Below are 19,791 nucleotides of genomic sequence, written 5' to 3'. Positions count from 1 at the left end.
GTGTTGCTGGTGGTTTATGCCTCCCTAACACAGAAAAATGTAATGTTATTCTAATAACCTGTAGTACTGTACCTAAGTAAATGTGTTAAGTAGTAATGTAAATGCATGCAAACACACAGAACATGTCAAGACTCTTTATAATATAAGGGGTGTGGTATGCTAACAAAGGTATAATGCGTGTATGTCTTTTCAGCGCCCCTGTGAAGTTCACTTCAATTTTACTTCAGCTGCGTATGTAGCGTGCCTGGACCGGTCACTCTCACACTCACACAAGGACCACACAACCACTTGTTGAGATTCAGCACTGTACTTCTGTAATTAAGAGAAATAATCAGTGGAGCAACGGGGCGACAGCTTCTCCCACTCTGGTACACACAGGATATTTTGTGGGGAGAAGCGAAAATCACATGCGTCATCGGCTTCATACACAAGCAGACTGACATTATACAATAATGGAAAAGAATTATATAAATTTAAATCAATTATACTGCTTATAAATATATAAATATCTTGTTTTTCTTATACATCAGATCAATATTCTTATTCTATTACAATAAATATATTACAGTAGTGTATAATATAAAATAATTAGTATATTACAATAGTATATTAAATACAATATCTATATTACATTATTAACATATACATTAATTAAAATATTTATACAATATAACTTCCTATAATAACATATAAACAATTATAATACCATTTGTATGTATAAACCCATATTTCACACATTAAACATCAAAAATGGAATAAAACATGAGATATAATCAGCACCGTACCATGTGCAGGCCGCACAAAGTGCGTCACAGACAGCATAAACAATTAAATTCGATTCTCTCTCCCGTAACACACTCTCTGTACAATATACATTCATTATCAGTCAACTAAATCTCTTTTCTTTTTGAAACAGAACTGATTGATCGAACATACCTGTAATTAAGAGAAATAATCAGTGGAGCAACGGGGCGACAACTTCTCCCACTCTGGTACACACTAAGCATACAATGCTAATTAGTTAGCGTCATGATAGGCTATACATCATTTAAACCAAATAACACATTAAACGATACATTTTCATCATAGCTAACATAATCAAATGTTACTATAAGTCAATCACATTCTTCCAGCAACAAATATGCATTTTAAACAAGTAACATCATAACAAGTCAGATTAAATCAATACATTTTTCACACCAGTTACACGTACTTAATCAATAATAAATAATAATAAAACCATATTAAAATAATCAGATAACACAAACAAGTCAGATTAAATCAATACATTTTTCACACCAGTTACACGTACTTAATCAATAATAAATAATAATAAAATCATATTAAAATAATCATAATATATATCATAAAATAATCATAATAAAAATTATGGGAGAATGGGAGACTGCTTGTGATGATGTTACAAACTTTACAGTATACCTGACAAAAGTTTTGGAAACATTTCTAATTTACGAATGTTTTTTGAATGAAGTCTCGTATGCTCACCAAAGCTGCATTGTGGGATATTAAGGGCCTCGGTCTGTGTGGAGGTTGTTGGTGCAGGTGCTGTAGGTACAGAGCCTTTACCCTGTGAAGAAGTACACAGGAGCTGGTGGAATGGGAGAATGGGAGACTGATGGTGGAGGCTGAGGCAGAACTGCATTGAACAAAACAAAGGACATGTATTAATATATATATATATATATATATATATATATATATATATATATATATATATATATATATATATAAACATTGAATGTGCATGTTTTCACTGTCTTGTCTATTTTGTTTAAAATAAAATGGTAAAAACTGGTAAAACAGTGACTACAATCATCATTTATTTAAAGATTCTAGTTTGAAAATTCTAACAATGTTCAGATTTAATTGTTATAATATAAGTAGAATTTTTACTTAAAGACAACAAATTCAATTAAATAGCATGCATGCATACAATTCATGAAGTGCACTCACCCTCGTCACTGGTATGTTTATCCCTTAAAAGTAGTTAGTGGAACAAAAGAACGTGTTTTAGAACAGGCAAGAACACTGCCAAAACAACAAACAAAATCATTTAAAATCAGAAATGGAGGATAAATCTGTCGATAACAGAATAATCCCCCAAAACTGATGTGGAAAATAACCTCTTTTAGATAAGACTGTGGATCCAGGGGCTGCAGACGATCCTAAAAAATTAAGCATTAAAATTTGAATAGTTTAATTGAAGTATGTGCAACTTAATGTCATAAAGAACAAGACATGGCTACATATAAAAAACATGACACTGAAAATGATTGTTGGTTCACTTACTCGGCTGTGTGAGATATTTTGTTGGAGAAAGACTCAACATCATCTTCTCCAGTTCCTCATCCTCCTCCATTACTATGACATAAAACAAATGCACCAGAAGACTTTAATGCATCAGGAGACTTTTAATCAAATATGCATGAATTTTATTAACTCACCTGGATGATCAGAGGCAGTACTTGAAGGAACCAGAGGCCTTGCAGTGGAAGATGATGCTGAGTGCAACAGAGGAGGGTTTTTGGGCAGTTGGTTTTGCTGCTGCTTTAAAAGATACTTCTGCAACAGATACATCTTACTTCCTGGAACACATTTCTGTCTCATTATAAAGGAAGCATATCCATCAGCCCTGGTCTCCCAAATTTTTCTCCAAGTATCTTGTGCTCTTGTTCCAAATGCAACAATATTGTCATGCTCTGACAAGACTGGCATTGGATCTGGCCTTTGAGACAGATACTGTTTAAGATCCTCAATTTCCTTGAAGCTTCTTGAGTATTCAAGAAAGAAAATGAGGCTATCCTTGCAAGGACCTTCTGGGTTGAACTGCCCAGCCTGTTCTTCCTCCTCAACCTTGCTGGACAGGTACAAAGCGTAGCCAACATCATTCTCCAATAACCACCTGAAGGACTTGCCCTTGTACTTGCCAAACTGAAGAACATATTCTCCTAAAACCTCTTGCTTGTCAGAGACATCCCCTCCTCTGTGTAACACAACAGAACGGGCATTGGTTTTGACCAGATCTTCTCTTTGAGGTGCTGACTTGTCCTGCAAAGAAGGGTTGTCTTTAATACTTTTTGCCTCTTCAGATGGGTCCTGTCTTAAATGGCCTGAAGGGCCTTTCCTGAAGGAGACGTTAACTCTCCCGGGAAAAAAGACAGTCTTCTTCATGCTGATGACCTGAAATCATGACCACATTAAAATACTTAATGAAATAGCACAATTAGCATATAGTATATTACAATTAAAACATTAGTAAGATTGTTTTTTATTTTTAATATATTTTTGTACATTTTTAAAAATAAATAATATGTCTATTCAGCAGGGATACATGAAATTGATCAAAAGTAACAAATATAAGAGATTCATAATATATTTATGGTGTTATAAACTTTAGGCTACAGAACCTGTCAAAAGTTTGAAAACATTATAATTTTGTAATGTTTTTGAAAGAAGTCTCTTATGCTTACCAAGGCTGCATTTATTTAACAAAAAATACAGTAGAAACAGTAATATTGTGAAATATTATTACAAATTAAAAGAAATGTTTGTGTAAATAAGTGCTAATATAAATATATATAAATAAATGTGCTAAATATAATAAAGATACTTCAAAAAAAATGTATTGTATTTTCTATTAAGTTTGGCTTACTGTTACTTATCAATTTAATTTTGCTAACCGAATCAATCTGAACTACAGTAAGTAAGGTGAATAGACCTCACCCCATAAGTTATATTTGGTACTATACTGCCACCTATTGGCACATTTGTGTAACTTAGAGCAGAGATTATCTCGAGATCACAAGAAAATTAAGTAGTGATCACGAAAAAATATAATTATAATCCATGGCCTCTGATGGCTTCCGTAATTTTGAAGGGTTAATAGATTAATGTATTTTAAAATGACATTTCAGTGGTGGTTGTGAACACTAGGCGGCGCAATTAGGCTTATAAAGCAACAGAAACGGCAGGTCGATGCTGATGTACGATGCATTCGATTCTCGTTTGATTTAAATGTCATTAAACGATTGTTAGTCTTCAGATTCGCTCAATTTTAACACAAAAATCCGAAATAAATGTGAGTGAAAGATTCAGTCCCCTTTCTGTAATAGCAGAACGTCATGATGACTGTAGACCCGTGTCACTAGAGAGCGTTTCTCATTCACGCGTTGGTGGTATAGTGGTGAGCATAGCTGCCTTCCAAGCAGTTGACCCGGGTTCGATTCCCGGCCAACGCAGGATTTTTTTTTTTTTTTTATAATCTTATACACTCTATACTAGAACTTCAATAGCTACATAAATAAATTATGTAAAAAGGTAGCCTAACTTCTAATAGAGCTTCTTCAGAGCTCTATTAACAGACGCGCCTGTACAAACAGCTTTACTTTCTACACTGTTCTGAATCCCCCTGGGCTTGAATGATCACGTTTAAAGAGACTATCTGCAGCCCCGCCTCTCTCCCAACTCCAGACTAGTGTTCAGAAACAGCTCATCGTGTGAGGCAGAGCATCATAGTCCGCAATGTCATCTGAGGAGCTCGCACGGAAGCTGCAGCGCAGGCTGGACACCGAGCAGCGTGACACCAAATCCGGCTCACCGGTGCAAACAGGAGCGGGCGAGGAGGATCCGCCGCCGGTGAAACCTGCCACTGCCGTGAACGGCGACGCCACCTCTGAACTGACGGAAAAACTCAACCGCAGGCTGGACATCCACGACGGCACGGCGAAACCCAAACAGATGAAGGTTTTCAATCCCTACACCGAGTTTAAAGAGTTCTCCCGCAAACAGATCAAAGACATGGAGACAATGTTCAAGAGGTCAGTTCATCAGCGCCACTCTAAAACTCAACCGCTATTAAATATATTTATCTATATTAAGATTTAGTAAGGTGAATCAAGGTATGGATGTACTGGACATTAGGTAGGCAATAACAAGAGTGAAGTTTGTGTGCGACAGAGAGAGAGAGAGAGAGAGAGTGTGTGTTTTGGGATCATTGTGTTCTTAGAGCAGGAATGTCGATACATCACTCAAATTAAATCCCTGATTGATCATTCTTGATTTTTTGTTTATCATTTTCTTGATTAGTTATTTTCTAAATCATCTTATTAAATTTATATTCTAGTTTACTGTGCTTTAGTGACATAATTGTATTTCTAAATAGTATAAAATGAAATAGTAACATAAAATAAAATAGTGTAAATTAAACAGATAGTATTTGCATAGTAAAAAAAATCTATGCATGGAATAAAATTAATATGAATTAACAAAAATTAATAGTTATGAATGTAACATTAAACAATTTAAAAAGAATTATCTCTCTTTATCTCGCTTTAGTGGCATTTGTATTACAAAAACACTAACAAAATAAGTAAAATAATAGAATATTATTTAAAAAACAAGAAATAAACATTCTGAAGCTCACATTCAATTAACAAGAATTCTCTCTCTGAGCATCCTCATACAGTGCCAAAATAATGTTTTTCTCTGGGGTCTCTCTCTGAACAGCCATTGTCCTGATTTCCCTCATTATTTCAGCACAAGGGTCCACTCACAAACTCCACGTCCCCATGGAACCCACTCCGTGAGCAACAATGCCATCTTTGTCTGTTTGTGCGTGTGTTTACGGGGACTTGGAGGATTCTATGATGAGAGAGTCTCTGGTTTTCAATGCATTAAAGTTGAAAATAAATTCCTATCATTCATTTTCATCATATTATTGGATATTTTTATTCAATCACATCAAATTCAGAACCGTATCTCTAGTAGTGCAACAAAACCAAACAATAACAAATAGCAAACTATTCATCCAGTGTTTGATGTGAGGAGAATCCTGGGATGTGCGTTTACCTCAAAGACTTTGTTTCTGCATGTCAACTTCTGCTTCTGGATCATGATTTTGCCAGAAATATGCACATATAAGGATGATCCCAAAGTTAATTTTGCCTTACCGTAACTGTGAGATCATGAAGATGATTTATTGTACATAAAGATTCAGAATTTTGCACTAGAAGCTTCATTAACTGTGAGGTTCAGTCGAGACTGTTAGATTGTATATTGTGTTAAAGAAAACCAACAAGTGTGTAGTGTGTAAAACAATGATAACAAAGCGTGGATGTCCCATAGGACTAGGTTACGTCAGGACTGCAAGGTGTGTCTGTTTAAGAAGTGCGTACTCTGGCCCACTTCAGATCAGTTCAGCCCAGTTTCACGAGAGATGAAAAAAGATGTCATGTATAAGAGGAAAATGGGTCAAAGCAAGATACAGCAGAGTTAACACATTCATAAACACAACTCACACCTACTTATGAATTAGCACAGTGGGATAGATAGATAGATAGATAGATAGATAGATAGATAGATAGATAGATAGATAGATAGATAGATAGATAGATAGATAGATAGATAGATAGAGTCTCTATGAGCTTTCAAATCAAACTTTGACTGCTTTGTAATTTATGGAAGCTTGTTTCCGTCACTGAAAATAAAAAAATAAATAAGGTAATTGTGACTTTTTATCTCACAATTCTAACTTTTTCTCAGAATTGAGAGTTTATATTTTGCAATTCTGACTTTATAACACACAATTGCAAGTTTATCTCATTAATGTAAGAAAAAAAAGCCAGAATTGTGAGATTAAAAAGTCACATCTTTTTAATGTTATTCATTCTATGGTTGGAAACAACTTTCCGTAGTAATTGGTGTTTATGTACCATATATATATATATATATATATATATATATATATATATATATATATACACACACACATATACTCATACACACTATGGTTCAAAAGGATTTTTTTAAGAAATCGATCAGCGAGGACAAATTAAATTGATTTAATCAAAAGTGACAGTAAATAATAATGTTATAAAAACACTTAAAATGTTTCCAAAAAATGCTTATCTTCATCAAAGAATCCTGAATAAATTGATCACAGTTTCCACAAAAATACAAAGCAGCACAGCTGTTTTCAACATTGATAATAGTAATAAATGTTTCTTGCGCAGCAAATCATCATATTAGAATGATTTCTGAAAGATCATGTGACACTGAAGACTGGAGTAATGATGCTGAAAATACAGCTTTACCATCTCAGGGATAAATTACATTTCCAAATAGAAAACGGTTAAATAAAATCATAATAATATTTCACAATATTACTGTTTTTACTGAATTTTTAATCAAATAAATGCAGTCTAAATAGACAACAACAAAAAAAAAACATAAAAAATATTACCATCCCCAAACATTTGAACAGTAGTGTATGTGATGTATTATTTCTTTGTGTAAGTGTGCATATTTTTTCATCCTCTCCATCCGTGCCACTTTAGCACAGGGAGGGGTGCTGACCTGGAATGTGGCAGGCATGCAGGCGACAGGACCAACATGCCAATCTCATCCTCCGCTTTCTGTTTGTTATTCTCTCTTTCTCTCTCTCTCTCTCTCTCTCTCTCTCTCTCTCTCTCTCATACACCAGGTCAGTCTTGTTAACCCTGACCTGCTTCAAGTGGTTCATAATGACAGTTCTAGGCACATCTGCAGTTAGCAACAGTTCCAGGATCAGCCTGAGCCCTGTTAGTGGACTGCAGCACTCTGAATGCCAGGCTTTATAGTTGAATCTCTGCCCCGAGCCTTGGCATCTATAAATACCACAGCAGGAAACCAGAGAGGACAAAGAAAACGTCCACACACAAACACATGCGAAGCACCCGCAATTACGTCAGGGCAGTTTGTGTTTTCATGCATCCACACACATTTTTGAGCTGTGTGTGTAGGAGTGTGTGCTGCCAGTTGCTGAAAGCAGTTGCTGTCCTCTGGTCAGCAGATTCCCAGTTGTCTTATTAATCAGGGCAGGCAAGTGTAAGCATGTCTTGGTGGGGGCTGTTAAAACAACATCCAGCAAAGAAAGAAAGTGAGGATATTGCATGAAATGGTTAAATTGAAGGGCTCTTATGCAGTACTTTAATGATGAAGGTTGAGCTGTTAATGACCTTTCAGAAACAATGTGTGAAGGAGACAAGATTAGACAGTAATTCAGAGCAACAATATGAAACAGCCTGATAAACATTCACATCATCTCAGACGTTTCTCTCTAAAACACTGTAGGAAAATGAAAACATGTGAGAGATACATAGAGTAATGTAATAGTATAGAGCTCTAAAATGAATGTGGATTGCAACTCAGATAGCACTACAATAAGGTTCTTTAGTTAACGTTATTTAAGGCATTAACTAACATTAACTAAGAATAAATTTGTTACAGTATTTAGTTAACATTAGATATTTATTGACCCAGTTAACAAACATACAGTATGTTCTAAGAACATTTTGCTAATGTTCTGCTAAAATTATGAAAGTTCAAAACATCTGGATTTTTAAAATGTTTGAAAAATGTTTTTTTTTGGGGGGGGTTATACAAACAATAAGGGAACATTTGATCATTTTGCAGTGTGGAACGTGATTCTGAATATTCTCTGAACATTCTGAAAACAAGTCGTAATATTTAAAAATGTTAGACGAACTAACACGTAGAAGTTCCATGAACGATGTATAAATAACTTTTTTGTGCTAACTCTTTGAGAACATTGAACATTGTCTTTAATAATCATTCTATTAATGTTACTATTAGAACGTTTGTTCATAACTTTGAGAAAACCTTGCCAGAACATAGGCCAAAGCTCTGAGAGCATTTCTTGTTAGCTGGGATGTTAGCTCTCAAGTCCGTTAAATAAATGTATAAGATACCACTTTTTATTTTAATGCACTCTTAAAAATAAAGTTTCCAAACAGTTCTTGTGTTTTTTCTTAAAGGTGCCCTAGAACTTTTTTTTTAAAAAGATGTAATATAAGTCTAAGGTGTCCCCTGAATGTGTCTGTGAAGTTTCAGCTCAAAATACCATAGATTTTTTTAAATTCATTTTTTTTAACTGCCTATTTTGGAGCATCATTATAAATGAGCCGATTCAGGGCTACTGGCCCTTTAATTCTCGTGCTCCACGCCCACGGAGCTCGCGCTTGCCTTGAACAGTGCATAAACAAAGTTTACACAGCTAATATAACCCTCAAATGGATCTTTACAAAGTGTTCGTCATGCATGCGGCGGATTATGTGAGTATTGTATACTGTTATATTGTTTACATTTGATTCTGAATGAATTTGAGGCTGTGATCCGTGGCTAACGGGCTAATGCTACACTGTTGGAGAGATTTATAAAGAATGAAGTTGTGTTTATGAATTATACAGACTGCAAATGTTTAATAATGAAAATGGCAATGGCTCTTGTCTCCGTGAATACAGAAAGAAACGATGGTAACTTTAACCACATTTAACAGTACATTAGCAACATGCTAACGAAACATTTAGAAAGACAATTCACAAATATCACTAAAAATATCATGATATCATGGATCATGTCAGTTATTATTGCTCCATCTGCCATTTTTCGCTTATTGCTCTTGCTTGCTTACCTAGTCTGTTGATTCACCTGTGCAGATCCAGACGTTACTGGCTGCCCTTGTCTAAATGCCTTTCATAATGTTGGGAACATAAGCTGGCATATGCAAATATTGGGGCGTACACCCCGACTGTTACGTAACAGTCGGTGTTATGTTGAGATTCGCCTGTTCTTCGGAGGTCTTTTAAACAAATGAGATTTATATAAGAAGGAGGAAACAATGGAGTTTGAAACTCACTGTATGTCATTTCCATGTACTGAACTCTTGTTATTTGACTTTGCCAAGATAAATTAAATTTTTCATTCGAGGGCACCTTTAAAGGTGCAAGCTATTTTTTTTTTTTTTTTTTTTAAACGCTGTTAGACATTGCTGATATTTGAAATCAACCCAAACAAACCCACCCCTCTCTTCATTGCTCTGCCTCCAAAACTCACCTTTCAATCCTAACAACCCTGCTCTGAGTCGGTCTCGAACCCCGATAGGCGAGAGCACTAACAATGATGCCTCATTCTCTAGCGGTTGTCAGTGTGCAGTGGTTTACCTGCACAACTCTCACTATCTGGCCACTGTTACACACGCAATGCGAGAGTAGATGTCTGTTTATCACAGCTGACACGCAGATGATGAACGAATGATAAGAAAGCACAAAACATTAACGTACAGTACACAAGATACAAACAAGTGTTTGTTCTTAGTCGCCAACATCACAGCAGCCTCAGACAATCAGTGACACTCAAAATCGTGTTACATGTGAAGCGCAATCAAAGCAGCCTCCACATCTGTTTTCAGGCCTTCCCACTTAGCTCTCTCCAGCACTGGAAAGCTTTTCTAATATTAACGTGGGTCCTAAAGCGCTTTCCCTGTCATAAACCTTCATTCCAGGTGAATATTCTTTTTAGCTCTTTTATATTGTGTCTCATCATCTCTCTTTCTGCAGTTTTTCTTCAAACCTCTTGCTCGTTCTCTCTCCTTGACTGTCATACGCCCCTAATGCTGATTTGTAACACGTTTGTTGTTAGTGTCGGCCTGACTAACTTCCAAACAATGTTTTTGAAAAATGACTTAACCCACCTTTAAGAACATCTTAATAATAAAGGAATTTTTATAAAGAACTTTTTGTGCATTGCTAAGGCTTTGTGGATGCCAATATAGAAACTTTATTTTTAAAGGTTTAGTTCACCCAAAAATGAAAATTATGTCATTAATTACTCATGTCGTTGTATACCCACAAGACCTTTGCTCATCTTCAGAACTCAAATTAAGATATTATTTGATAAAATCCAATGGCTCGGTGAGGCCTGCATAGACAGCAAGATAATTAACACTTTCTATGCACAGAAAGCTACTTAAGACTGGTCATGTGACTACAGGGGTTCAACCTTAATGCTATGAAGCGATGAGAATACTTTTTGCACCAAAAAAACTAAACAAAATAATGACTTTAATCAACAATATCTAATGATGGGCGATTTCAAAACACTGCTTCATGAAGCTTTACGAATCTTTTGTTTCGAATCAGTGTGTTTCAAACTGCCAAAGTCACGTGATTTCAGTAAACGAGGCTTTGTTACATTATAAGTGTTTCGAAATTTCAATGGTTCACCACTGGGGGCGTGACTCTGGCAGTTTGATCAGTTAGATCTGCTATGGATAATTCATGTGTACACTATATTGTACAGCAGCAGCATGTCTTAATTGCTCACAGCAGCATGTTTTGTATTTTTTGGCAGTAGCAAGTCCAATATTTGCTCTGCAGCAACAGCAGCAGCATGAACCAACAGCAGCAGCGTAGCAGATCTATTCCGCCAAGACCAAACATATCAACATTGTTTGGCATGGTAATAGATATGACAATCTGATAGTTGTCATGACAGAAGTATTTTTAACTATTTGTTCATGTAAACTATATACAGTGCATAGATGCAGTTAACTAATGTTAACAAATGGAACCATATTGTAAAGTATAAGATAATTAAGTCTCTGAAGATTTTCAGAGAAATTAGTTCATAATGACATTTGACTTGATTTCAGTTTGAAATGTCAATGATATCACTTCTAACAATCGTAAAGTTATTGTGATTTTTTTTTTTTTTTTTTTTTTTTTAAGGAGGAAAATCCAGGACGCATGAAACTTACTCCATTTTGCTGTCTAGGAGAATAAAATGGCATCTCATTCATGATTTTCTTTCCTATGTAGAGAGGGAGAGAAGTAGAGATGAGACGATGCTCACCTGTACTTTTCTGCCACCATGAGCCTGTTCTTTCTAAAAGCATCACTCAAACCAAAATAGAAACACGTGCCCACTCCTTCAATCTCAGCCTCTCCACTTTCACACAATGTTCAAGACAAACACTCTCTCTCTCTCCTGCACACACATGCGATCCTGCTGGTTGGTGTGGCAACAGCTGGGTGAGACTCTATAAATACTCTCCTCCGTTAGAATCTCTTTTTCCTGCTGTTTCTGCCTTCACTCTCCACCTGCTGTTCTGCTGCCCTCCCTCTGCTGCGGCTGTATAAATCTCATGTCAACAGGCACTTCTAAGTGTCAGTAGTAGCTTGATATGATCCATATGATGCTAGAATGCAGTTAGCACTGATAACAGTCCAAATGTTTGGGGTTGAGAAGATTTTTAAGGTTTTTGAAAGAAGTCTTTTATGCTCCCCAAAGCTGCATTCATTTGATCAAAAATACAGAAACAGTGTTATTGTGAAATGTTTGAATGTATTTAAAATGGAATTTATTCCTGCTGAATTTTCAGCATCATTAATCCAGTCTTCAGTGTCACATGATCCTTCAGAAATCATTCTAAAATGATGATTTGATGCTCAAGAAACATTTCTGATTATTAATATTATTAATGTTTAAAACTGTTCAAAAGAATAGCATATCTGAAATAGAAATCTTTTGCATTTTACTGGTGAAGTTGTTCTAAATTTGTAATGCAGAACTTTTCTCCAAAAACAACAACAAGAAAAAACACCATACAAACTTTTGTGATATATTACAGGTCTTATGAAGCCATATAACAAGTTTAAGTAATGAAGAGATCCAAACTGAAGTTTAACTGATAAGTTTAACTGCTCATTGTTATTTACCAATAATGGTGAGATTATGTGGCCGACGGTGGACACGTTTTTCGAGATGCGTCAATGTCCTCATAAACAGTCGTGGCCCCTTGGGCGAAGACACTGCACGGCAATTTTCAAGTCGATCGGACTAACGGTAAAGTAGTTATAACCGTTTTTGTGTTTTTTTCCTGTTATAGCGCCACCAAGTGGCCAGTTGCCACGTCCTTTTTCACGCGACCACAGAATGAGCTCTTACATAGGTGTCGTTCTGAAAATAAAAGAGTCCATATTACTCATATGACTCAGATCTAAAAACAGTCCTTATGACTTTTGCGCTATATATTACAGGGGCCGGTTGCATAAACCACTTAGACTAGTCTTAAAAGTTAAGACACTAATGTTTTTCTTGAAGAGTGGTCCTAATTTTTTCAAGTCCGTTACATAAAAAGGTAGATTGGTGTCATTTGAATTGGAAAAATAACATTGATTACCCCTTGGTTAACTGCAAGTTGGTCAACCTAATTCTTAAGACACAGTCTTAATATAGTGACTTAAAGGTCCCGTTTTTCGTGTTTTTTTTGAAGCTTTGATTGTGTTTATAGTGTGCAATATAACATGTGTTCATGTTTCGCGTGTAAAAAAACACAGTATTTTTCACATAATTTACTTATCTGTATACCGCTGTTTCCACTGTCATAAAAACGGGCTGATGACTTCCTTGTTCTATGAAGTCCCTCCTTCAGAAATACGTAACGAGTTCTGATTGTGCCAGCGGTTCCTGTGTTGTGATTCGACAGCAGCTTAGCGAACCTTGCCCGGAAAGGTCACGCCTCTTACCATAACGTGGAGATGCATGCGCTCAGTGTTATTGTAAATATGTCTTTAATTTTACCCTATCAATTTGAGCCGGAATCAGACCCGGTGATTGGACTGCGGGATGAAAATAACAGCGTTTCGACGACATGGCGACAAACACACTCTACAAACGCAACTCTTGTGTATTCCTGTGGGCGAGGTTAGTCAAAAAACAGTTTTAGTGACGTCATTAAAGAAGGAAGTAGAGGGATGTAGTCCAAACTGGCCGTTCGATGTAGGCGACTTCTGTTAAATAAAATATCTCGCTTGGCATTGAACTTTGAGCTTTAAAATTTTACAGATTTTATTTATACTCTAACAACAACATTACACACTAACTAAAGTTTGAAACATGGGATCACGAAGAACGGGACCTTTAAGTTTATACAACTGGCCCCAGGTCTTATATAGCCATATAACATGTTTAAATAATGAAGAGATCAAAACTGATTGTTATTTACCAATAATGGTGAGATGAATTGTTGTCATAATGGAAAAACAGTATAAAATGTGTGTAATTAATAATGCTGTTTGTATATGTATTTGTGTGTAGATTTGACTCTGGTAAAGATGGCTTCATCGATCTGATGGAGTTGAAGCTGATGATGGAGAAACTTGGAGCTCCACAGACTCATCTGGGGTTAAAGAACATGATCAAGGAGGTGGATGAAGATTATGACGGCAAACTCAGCTACAGAGAGGTATGTATGCATGTCTTTTTCATGCTTACAGCTTTGTTGGGTCTATCATCATCCCTGATGACTGATTTAATCTAGTGATTAAATCTTTTCAGAGATTACCCTCCGTGGAAACCACTTTAGACTCTCCTATACTCAAATGATCCTATCACAACAGAGGTCTGTGAGGTGTGTAAGAGATAACATCTCAGACTTGTTTTATCTCTGAATGCAGCTCTGATGTGGCTTCACATTTAAATTGCAATCAGATTTAATCACCTTAATCAATTTTCACATGGAGGGTAATAAAATGGGCCAAAACAATCCTATAGACTTACATGGAAAAGGGGCCAAACACATGTCACAATCAGAATATCATAGGCCCTTTTTACACCTGGTAAACTTGGTGTCGTTTTGTTCGATCGGATCACAAGTATATGAGGGAGACACATTCCCGTTTATACCTGGTGTTTCTTCGAGGGGAGGGTCTGTGGGTGGAGAAAGCTGCTTTTCCACCGAAATTACAATTTGTTCCAGGAACTTTATTCTCAGGAACTTTTTATCCCCAGACCTGTTGCTGTCTGCATTTCCATCGCAATCTAAAGTACTGTGAAGATTAAGTCGGTGACGTAGGATTGCGCGAAAATTTCCAGTTCCAGCTGGATTTCGCTTAATAAAGCCTAAACCTTATCATCGGTCCATCTGTAATTTTTTTATTTAAACGTCATTGCTGATTCGAATAGCAAACAACTCTTACTGCACAAACCACAACAGACTTTTAAAAATGGTGGTTGAAATAAAATGTTGCGTGGAGTCAACCAATCAAAATGCTGCATGAACTCAACCAATCAGCATGTTCAGCGCCCAAGTCCCACCACTGAAAGTTTCTGAACTTTGGAAAAGTACTACCTAGTGAGCAGGTACTTTCTGAGGAAGGGAATTTTTACCTGGAACTTCATTTAGACCCTGGTTCCTGCTGTCGAAACACACCGAGTACCACTCCAAAGTCCCTAGTTCCTGGGGGAAGTTCCTGCGGTGGAAGCGCAGGTTAAATCTATAGGCTTTTTCAGATCTTTTTTTATGTAATGGACGAAATAAGCTCAGGCAATTTACATATGAACACGAAAGAAGACAACGCAATACATATGGACAGCATCAGCTTTTGTTTCTGCTCTGAAAGCCACAAGACCACTCCCAACACTGTGAGTGTGTGTTAGAAATCAGGAATGGTTAGAGAACATTGTGCTTGGTACATTTTTCGTCTTCGAACCAAACTTGGGTCTTCAATCCACAAAGTTTAAGGGCCCCATCATACAACCGGTGCAATGTGGCGGCAGGCGTGACGCAAATAATTTTTGCTAGTTTCAGCCTGACGCAGTTATCATTTTCACTTCCTGCGCCACGTTGTTTAAATAGCAAATGCATTTGCACCCATTTGTGCGCCCATGGGCGTGCTGGTCTGGAGACGAGGTGTGTTCAGGGGCATTGTTGGCGTGTTGCTATTTTGAGGCAACTGAAATAATCTGCACAATATTCAATAGAGCAATATTTGTTTTGTTATTTAAAGGGCATATTAGTAATATGCCCCTATATGCGGATGGACAATGCACGTACACTCTGCTTATTACGCACACAGGGATGCACAGCAGCACACAAGCATGCCACATATTAAAAATAAAAGGATTACAATGTAAAAGATTATAATTGTGTACATAAAGATAAATGCTTTGGTGGAATTCGGCTTGTCACGTAGATGGTCCGTTTCCTCGTTAGAGAAGCATTCAGTTTTTCCGCTTTCAAATTTCGCCATATAAATAGCGAGTGCAACTGGCTTTTAAAGGAAATGGGAGATGAGACTCTGATTGGTTTATTGCGCATTATGCCAAAAACACACCCATGACTCATTAAGAGAATAGGGACAACCGTTTTAGACCATTATTCTCGTCGTTAAACTAGCAAAAGTGGATTTGGACACGCCCTAAGTGCACCTGAGCCATGCGCTTTAGACCATGCGCTTAGATTATTAAAATAAGGCCCATAATCTCATTTGGCTAGCACACTTCCAATAATGTTTACGCATTAGGTCAGTAGGCGGAGAGAAAGCGGTCTTTTGCGCTGTTTGAAAGCATTCGACCTACACTACGAAAGCAATCCGGACTAATGCTTTTTCGACTACCTCTGGAAGTGGTTGAAAGTTAATTTAAGTAATTACCTAAAAAAAAAAAAAATATATATATATATATATATATATATATATATATATATATATATATATATATATATATATATATATATATATATATGACCCGTGCTGGCAAAATGAGTTGCAATGAATATAAAATAAATATAAATATAAAACTTTTTTTCCCATGATACCACAATTGTTTGGTTAACATTAATGAAACAGAAAGCCTATATATTAAGACCTACTGTACGGCACTGATCTAATATTACACATCAGAAACTAATTAGTTTAAGCTAATTAGAATTGCTACAGGCTAATCCTAATCGACAAATACACCTTCTGAGTTTTGTAAAAGTGACCTAAAACAGGGCTGCAATGGAGTGACGGGGTCCGTGGAAAAGTCTAGAGAAAAACTATATATAAATAAAGAAGATTAAAATAAATAAGCACATAAATAAATTAGATTAAAATAAATAATTGCATAAAATCATTTAAAATAAATAAATGAATATAAATGTGATTAAAATAAAAAAATAGTCAGTTATTAATCTATTAAATATTATACAAATATTATATTGGATTAAAATAAATAAATAAATGATTAATATAAATACATTAACTTAAAATTAAGTAAAATTAAATAAACAAATATATAAATAATATATTTAACTGTCCATTACTATAATGAATAGAACAAATATATATGTTACTTTATAGATACTAATGTTAATTTTATTTTTTCAGTGTATAAATTTGGTGTTTTGAAAAGTTTTAAAGGGTCATAAAACCCCAGAACACATTTTCACATGAGGATGCTCACATTTGGGGCCTGTGGTATCTAAAATATTGAAAACCCCTTACCTAAGACTTTATTTAGTCCCATTTTGATTTTTTTTTTGATTTTTTTGAACTTATGGGGATGTCATATTCACACACACACACACACACACACACACACACACACACACACACACACACACACACACACACACACACACACACACAGACAAACAGGTGATAGTGCAGCTGTGTCTTAAGTACAGTGAGTCTGTTGTGTGTCAGATGCTGCTCTGACTCTTGTGATTGGACAGACATTCCACATGGATAAGATTACATACACACACACACACACACACACACACACACACACACACACACACACACACACACACAAAGATTGTGCAGCAAAAGGGGGGAACCCGATATAAGGTCATTCTTTTGACCTCCCCTTCCCCTCAATGAAATCAGTTATGTTTGGATATGATCTAAAGATCAATTAAATAAAAAGGTCTCTTCAGTATATACTGCATATAATTTAAAGGGAAATATCTGCAGTGCCTTTCAGTGTGAAATAAAAACAGCTGAACATTTAGTTTATGTGCTGACATGCCAATGATGTCAGATGCTTTTGTATTTATTTTTAGAATTGCATAGAAATGCACCCTGACATGAAGTGCTGATAACCTTTAAAGCTATTGAAACTTCTCTGTTATTCAAATCTCACAATCTCTGTGTCAGTTCCTGCTGATCTTCCGGAGGGCCGCAGCAGGTGAGTTGCAGGAAGAGAGCGGGCTGATGGCTCTGGCTCGACTTTCGGAGATCGACGTCTCGACTGAAGGCGTTCTTGGAGCGAGGGACTTCTTTGAGGCCAAGGTTTGTGGGTTTTTATATCTTTTCATGTGAAAGAGAGTTTTGATGCATGGAAAAGCACTACTCCCACGTGCTTCAGAAAAAGTTTTTTTTGCTTTAGTCTCCCCCTTGTGGTCATATAATGTAAGTGCAGGCTGGCATCTACAAAGAACACATCAGTAATGTTACAGAGGAATATTTTTGACAATTGAATCCCTATATCCTAATTTTTTTACTTAAAACATTCAGGTATTTCAATATTTTAACCTTTTAAAATATTATTGTTTATTGTATTAAATATAATGGAAAATTTGTGCAATGTTATTACATGTTCACATTCAATTTTTAGTTAAATTTTACATTACATTTCAGTGTACTTTTTAATTTTTATTGTTATATTTTAATGTTATTATGTATACTTTATTATATTATATATATTATTATTTTTATTGTTATGTTTTAATACTATATATTTATATTCTATATATTTATATTATATGTACATTTATTATATTATATTAATTCTAATATATTTTCTTTATTAAGCATTTGCATTTCTCATAATTATTGTAGTGATTTTTGTGTACTATTATAGTATTCATTAATATTTTTAAATTAGCTTTTATTTTTATATTTTCAGTTTTCATTTTTATTTTAGTTTAAGTTTTAGTAATTTTCTCATGTACTTTTGTTATTTTCATCTGTTTTTTAAATATATTTCTATTTAGCTTTAATTAATATTCATTTTAGTTTTAGTTTCAGTAATTTTAGTATTTTAAACTTATTAATTTCAGTTAATTCCCAAGGCAGCACTTCTCATTTAGTTTTTAGTTTGTCTTTCATATATTTTTATTTAAACTTCATTTCAGTTCATGAATTTTTGTAATATTTTTAGTTTTAATTTGTCAGCTTCAGGTTTGGGACACAACTAAAAAATTATTAAAACCCCAAAAGAATAAGCCTGCACTACACAATTGCCATTTAACTGATTTTAAAGTCTTTTAACAGGATTACAGCAATAGTAATGCATTTATTTTTATGGAGACAAATAATTCAAATATGTTTTATTGATGTGTTTGTGGTAGGTTCAGGCTCTGTCTGTGCGTAGTAAGTTTGAGGCGGAGATACGAGAGGAACAAGAAGAGAAGAAGAGGGTGGAACTTGAAAGAAAACAACGGCGTGCTGCATTTAAAGAGCTGCAGTCCACATTCTGTTCATAAAGCACATGCACACACTACAGTTTAGCAGATTTATGCCTTTTAAAGAGCACATTTGACTCGCACACAAGCACAAACACGCATGCTCAAACACTGCTTCTTGTACCTCACACCTATGTGTAATCAAAACCACAGCGTAACACTGAACAAGTAGCATTAGCGTTATGAGTCGCTTACAGCTATCCTGAAATATGCATGAGGAATTTGTTACACTGGTGACGGATGAAGCGAGTGAAATTTCAGGAGACTTGTAATGTAGGACTTAAACAGAATAAACTCTAATAGACTAGATTGTGCTTCTATTTTAATCATCTAAGCAACTATATATTTTTAGAAACAAGAAGTTTATTGTAAAATGTTAATCATAATTTTAAATAGTTGGTGTCGTGGACTAAATATTGATTATGACCAACAGTGGAAACAAAGGGTCAAGAAATATGTTTATTTTTTATAGATTTGAATCATGCTTTTTTTTTTCTACATATTTGTCACCTAAATATAAGTTTGTTGTTAAGTTTTAGTAAATTGTGTTTGATCAGATGTTCATAATATCTACCTGTTACTCGTTTGTTTTTGCCAATTACATAAATCCTATTAAATCACTGTATTTTTTAAAAATATATTTTTGTAGCTGCTTTATGTGTCTGTTTTATTCCATATGTGCAAAATGGAATAATTGT

General features: G+C 35.3%; 2 protein-coding genes and 1 non-coding gene across 4 annotated transcripts; 2 read left to right on the top strand and 1 right to left on the bottom strand.

Moving 5' to 3' along the window:
• Window positions 1-1,405: 1,405 nt before the first annotated feature.
• LOC125249384 lies at window positions 1,406-3,332 on the bottom strand. Of its 2 annotated transcripts, XM_048161670.1 has the most exons (5): window positions 2,466-3,332; window positions 2,311-2,382; window positions 2,145-2,186; window positions 1,975-1,997; window positions 1,406-1,657 (listed from the first exon to the last, which is right to left on the bottom strand). In XM_048161670.1, the coding sequence occupies exons 1-5, from the start codon at window positions 3,190-3,192 to the stop codon at window positions 1,430-1,432; spliced, it is 1,092 nt and encodes a 363-aa protein (XP_048017627.1). In that variant the 5' UTR covers window positions 3,193-3,332; the 3' UTR covers window positions 1,406-1,429. The 2 variants fall into 2 exon arrangements, with proteins under 2 accessions (XP_048017627.1, XP_048017628.1); XM_048161671.1 differs by lacking the exon at window positions 1,975-1,997 and having other exon boundaries at window positions 1,409-1,657; window positions 2,466-3,326.
• Window positions 3,333-4,187: 855 nt separating this feature from the next.
• trnag-ucc lies at window positions 4,188-4,259 on the top strand. The gene has a single exon. It is a non-coding gene; the product is annotated as a tRNA-Gly (tRNA).
• Window positions 4,260-4,479: 220 nt separating this feature from the next.
• efhd1 (EF-hand domain family, member D1) lies at window positions 4,480-19,731 on the top strand. The gene is made up of 4 exons (XM_048161333.1): window positions 4,480-4,838; window positions 13,957-14,104; window positions 17,784-17,918; window positions 18,980-19,731. The coding sequence occupies exons 1-4, from the start codon at window positions 4,543-4,545 to the stop codon at window positions 19,112-19,114; spliced, it is 714 nt and encodes a 237-aa protein (XP_048017290.1). The 5' UTR covers window positions 4,480-4,542; the 3' UTR covers window positions 19,115-19,731.
• The last annotated feature ends 60 nt before the right edge of the window (window positions 19,732-19,791 follow it).

The sequence above is a fragment of the Megalobrama amblycephala genome, linkage group LG16 (genome assembly GCF_018812025.1).
Source record: "Megalobrama amblycephala isolate DHTTF-2021 linkage group LG16, ASM1881202v1, whole genome shotgun sequence".
NCBI classification, from domain to species: Eukaryota; Metazoa; Chordata; class Actinopteri; order Cypriniformes; family Xenocyprididae; genus Megalobrama; species Megalobrama amblycephala.
This window is presented reverse-complemented; position numbering and strand designations above follow the sequence as displayed.